The sequence below is a fragment of the Sinocyclocheilus anshuiensis genome, unplaced genomic scaffold (genome assembly GCF_001515605.1).
Source record: "Sinocyclocheilus anshuiensis isolate Anshui unplaced genomic scaffold, SAMN03320099.WGS_v1.1 scaffold605, whole genome shotgun sequence".
Classification (NCBI taxonomy): Eukaryota; Metazoa; Chordata; class Actinopteri; order Cypriniformes; family Cyprinidae; genus Sinocyclocheilus; species Sinocyclocheilus anshuiensis.
In genome coordinates, this window is record NW_015539865.1 from 482,515 (window position 1) to 487,371 (window position 4,857).

At 40.2% G+C, this 4,857-nt stretch overlaps 1 protein-coding gene across 3 annotated transcripts in view; it reads right to left on the minus strand.

The window, feature by feature from the left end:
• The window catches only part of LOC107684979 (ankyrin repeat and LEM domain-containing protein 2-like), a 17,741-nt gene extending 13,209 nt beyond the window's left edge, over window positions 1-4,532 (minus strand). The window contains exons 1-2 of one of the 3 annotated variants that reach the window (XM_016481378.1): window positions 4,384-4,532; window positions 785-1,252 (exon numbers count right to left, since the gene is read on the minus strand). In XM_016481378.1, the coding sequence (XP_016336864.1) occupies window positions 785-1,232 (448 nt within the window). In that variant the 5' untranslated portion in view covers window positions 1,233-1,252; window positions 4,384-4,532. Of the gene's footprint in view, window positions 1-784; window positions 1,253-2,378; window positions 2,483-4,305 lie in introns of those variants that run through there. The other 2 variants (XM_016481376.1, XM_016481377.1) reach the window with 2 other exon arrangements.
• Window positions 4,533-4,857: the final 325 nt, after the last annotated feature.

Here is a 4,857-nt window from a genome sequence, read left to right on the forward strand (position 1 = left end):
GTCCTCTTTTGGAAGACCAAACAAAGTAGTTTCGCTTTCACAACGAAAAACACAGCGGCCTAGCGTGAGGGGAAGCCCCGGCTTAGCGTGCGCTGAGGCCGGGATAGAGTGAGCTGAGGCCAGGTTAGAGTGAGCTGAGGCGGCGGGGTCGAGAACGGCGCGCCCCGGCGGATCCGACGAATGAGCGGCAACCACATGTGACGACCCCGGGCTGGACTCCGCTTCGTCCACTGTGAAAGCCGATCTGGCGATCCACAGCGCAAAGTTGTTGTATTTCCTCAGCAACCAGCACTGATCAGCTCCAGGCATGACGAAGCAGATATCGTCCTCTTTTGGAAGACCAAACAAAGTAGTTTCGCTTTCACAACGAAGCACACAGCGTCTTCACGACATGGCGGCATCAACAATACTACAGCGAGAATAAAAGTTACGCCTTCTTTCTTTGCGTGAACATTTGGGCGGCGTTATGCAAATCTTCCCACATAGTGAGGTAGATATGTGGGGGCGTGTTAGAACGAGCCGTTTTATGTAGGTGTGGTTAACTCTTAACTTTTATAAAGAATATCTCTTTGGATTTGAGACTTTAGTCTTTGCAACTTTACAGATCTTCTTTATGCACCAAGAGCTTGTAACACTCCAAAGACAAAGGAAAAATTGAAATCGCATCATATGACCCCTTTAAAAATCTTACCGACCTTAAACTGTTTAACACTAGTGTACATCACTTTACACAAAAATTCTCAGTCTTGTACCAGGTGTCTAAAGTAGAGGTAAAAACTCTTACCATTCCTAGCCAGCACATCCTCCCACAATGGACACACTCCGTAGAAAAAGGTGGGCGACCCCTGTGCGGTTTTCGAGGTAGTCTGTGTCTCCGACTGTGAATTCTCCACATTACAAGGGCACACCGTTCCACTCAGAGCCTCCTCCTCAGGTGGGTTAAGGCCCATGCCGTACCCAAAATCCCCATCCTCACCTGTGACCGAATCTTGGGTTGCTGATGTGGCACAGGGTGGCACTACACTCCCAGAGCTGTCCAACGAGGCACTGTTACCACCGCTGCTGTCGGGCTCGGTAAGTCCAGCGTTCTCCACCAGAGTCCTGGCAAGCTTACGCTCAAATATAGCTCTTGTCGTGGCGGTGATGGGGCCACATTTCAAGTTGGCTTTAATGATCTCCTCCCTCAACTCGTCAGCAGTGAGACCTTTCAACCTGCTCAGGACAGCGTCCATGCTTCTGCTGCTACGGCTACCTGATCAGCAAAAAAATACAAACAGAAATTGATATGAAAGCAGAAAAGGGAGTATAATCGGGCAAAACCCCCACATGTCTCATGCTGATAACAGCATCAGCTGGGACTGGTAACAAACGTAGTATAAAACAGGTAGGGCACTTTACATGTTCTGCCGCACTACTGGTGCTTTTCAGAAACAACATACTTCCTTTTTTATTGTCAAGGCATCACAAAAAAAATACACATGAAGAACAAATGCAAATGTACAGACTTAATATAGTACACATCACTAGGAATGAAAAGCACCAATTATAAAATAAATATGAAACATTATAAAAATGTAACATTACAAATAAAAATTGATACACATATATAAAATGACGAGATATGACATTGAAAAAAATTGCATCATTTAACCATATAAATTAAGAGGGAAGCACAGGTTCACTGTCTTGAGACCTTTGGAGTTCTTTGATGAAGAAATAGCTTGGATATATTGCTTGATATCGTTTTTTATAACAACAAAAATGAGCTTTTGAAGATTGAATTTTTGCATGTGAAATGTGGCAAAGAGCAATAAAAGATTAACAATAAAATACTCATTCTTTTTGTTGTTTAGGTTTTAGAAACCAAACACGTGGTTTTAACAGCACTGAGAAACCCCTAAGCAAATTTGGTTAATAAACAACAAAAAACCAATACAAAATAATTTTGTATAAGGACAATCCCAAAAAAACACGAATTGCATTTTCACTAGAGGAATCACAAAAACAGCAATCTGTATCTATATCTAATGCAACTTTGGTGGTAGTTTAAAAGGACATCCCTTACTTTATTAGTTATGTATTTAAGCAGGCACTGTCCGTCGTTTTTTCCAATCAACACGAACCCAAAGTTCTCTCAGTATGACAAAATATATATATAAATAATTTTATATATAAAAATTATAAATAATTTTTATATATGCCCCTGTGAGGCAAGCATGCATCTGCAACATGTAAAAAGTTTATTGAAACCGAGGCGTCACGCCCGAACTACAATCCATTGTAGTTTTTGTCTGTATATTCCATGATCCTGAATAATAGAGATGATATATCAAAACACGGGAGATTTAAATGTCACCCGTCATTTCTGCACCACTTACCATCTATCAGCTGAACAGTGACGCCGAGCGCGATGGAAACTCGTGTGCATGTGTGATTTATTAAACGTTTATATGAGTGTGAATCGCGCGGACGCTCTGGAAGGGTCGCGCTGTTTACAGCTCGGTCTGCGCATGCGCGTGGAACGGTCTGCGATGCTCACTGCGCCAGGCAGGGTTCATGTGCTTCAGACGCCGGGTGCATCGGATCTTTTCAGTGAATCGACTGAACCGGTTCACGAAAGAGATCTGAATGATTCGTTCACAAATTCAACTCTTTTTGGGGTGGAAAATGGTACATTATCCAAGTATTATACACAAAATTAGAGATGCATTTACATTTAGCAGACACTTTTATCCAAAGCGACTTACAAATGACAATGGAAGCAATCAAAATCAACAAAAGAGCATTGATATGCAAGTGCTATGACAAGTCTGTTAGGGTTTTTTAAAGGGGTCATATGATGCGATTTCAAGTTTTCCTTTCTCTTTGGAGTGTTACAAGCTGTTCGTGAATAGATAAGATCCCTGAAGTTGCAAAGACTAAAGTCTCAAACCCAAAGAGATATTCTTTATCAAAGTTAAGACTCTGCCACACCCCCCTAAAACGGCTCGTTCTAACACGCCCCCATTCTGTTACACCAAATACACAAAACAATGATCTTTAAAAAAAGCATCATATGACCCCTTTAATGAAAGGAAAAAGAATAGAGCAAGCTTGTGTTAGAGGCCTTTTTTTTTTTGTTGCTTTTTGTTAATTTTATAATAAAAAGAAAACAAATAGATAAAACACAAAAAGAATAGAGAAGCTAGTTAGTTTTTTTTAACACAACAAGCAGTTAGTAAATGAATAGAGTGCAAGTCTAAAAGGGACAAGTTTTTTTTTTCTTTAAGAATAGAATTAGAATAGAGAGTGCTAGAGTTAGAGGGTCAAATAAAGATGGAAGATATGTGTTTTAGCCTAGAGTGCAAGTCTAAAAGGGACAAGTTTTTTTTTTCTTTAAGAATAGAATTAGAATAGAGAGTGCTAGAGTTAGAGGGTCAAATAAAGATGGAAGAGATGTGTTTTTAGTCATTTCTTGAAGATGCTGCTCAGATTGAGTTGGGCAGGTCATTCCACCAGGAGGGAACATTTAATGTAAAAGTCTGTGAGAGTGACTCTGTGCTTCTTTGGGATGCACAATAAAGTGCCGTTCACTTGCAGAACGCAAGCTTCTAATATACGTCTCCACTTATGTCCTTGCAGATCAGTATTTGCAGAAATGTAGGAAAGATAAACACAAACTATATTTGGTAATGATTACCCTGAAATATTTTACATTTAAAGAGTTCAGATGCAAAAGCCTCTAAGTGCCGTCTAACATTTTCTTCTAAAATGAGCAGTTTTATCAGGCTCCTAGATTTATGTTCAGTTATTTCACTTTTATTGCATAGAAAAGGACCTATACATTGCCATTAGAGTAAGATTACTCAACCTAAACATAGGAGCCTGATAAAAATGCTAATTTTAGATGAAAATTTCAGATGGCGCTTAGAGGCTTTTGCATCTGAACTCTTCATATTTTGCCCCACAGAAAGAAATATGTGACCCTGGACCACAAAACCAAAGTAGCACGAGCATATTTGTAGCAATAGCTTCACCTGATAAACAATACATTGTATGGGTCAAAATGATCGATTTTTCTTTTATGCCAAAAATCATTAGGATATTAAGTAAAGATCATGTTCCATGAAGATATTTAGTAAATTTCCTACTGTAAATATATCAAAACTTAATTTTTGATTAGTAATATGCATTGCTAAGAACTTCATTTGGACAACTTTAAAGGCGATTTTCTCAATATTTAGATTTTTTGGCACCCTCAGATTTATCTCGGCCAAATATTGTCAAAAACTCAGCCAGAGAAGAGAATCTAGATATTAACGTTACCTCTGCTTCTGTCTGCAAATGTATGAAGGCTGCAGGTGGAGATGGGCTGCACACCAAGAACTCCTTACGTTAACTTACATGCTTAGTTTCCATACAGCCATGCCTACTGACACTTATTGCAGCAAAACAGAAACTATCTCGCCCTCGATAATGGCTCTTTCTGCACGAAAACAGCTATAATCATGTACACATGAAAATATGGGGCTCACAGAGATCTCGCTAGTTGTTTCAAGTTAACGTCTGAGCAAAGCAGGGTTGCCAGGTTTTCGCAACAAAACCCGCCCAGTTGTTACTCAAAACTAACCCAATCGCGTTTCGAGGGGTAAAAAATAAATAAATAAAAATCGCGTTGCTAGGGGGTAAAATACACGTTTCTTGGCTGGGTCCCTCCGGTAAAATTCGCATGCGTTATTGGGGTGGCTTCAACCCGCGGATAACAACCCGCGACAACAGTGTTAAATTATCCCAAGTCTTCGCGGACTTGGCAACACTGGAGCAAAGTGCGCCTCCCGGAAGTCTCTCTTGCTCGATGCGTCTTTGCTCGTTTGGGTT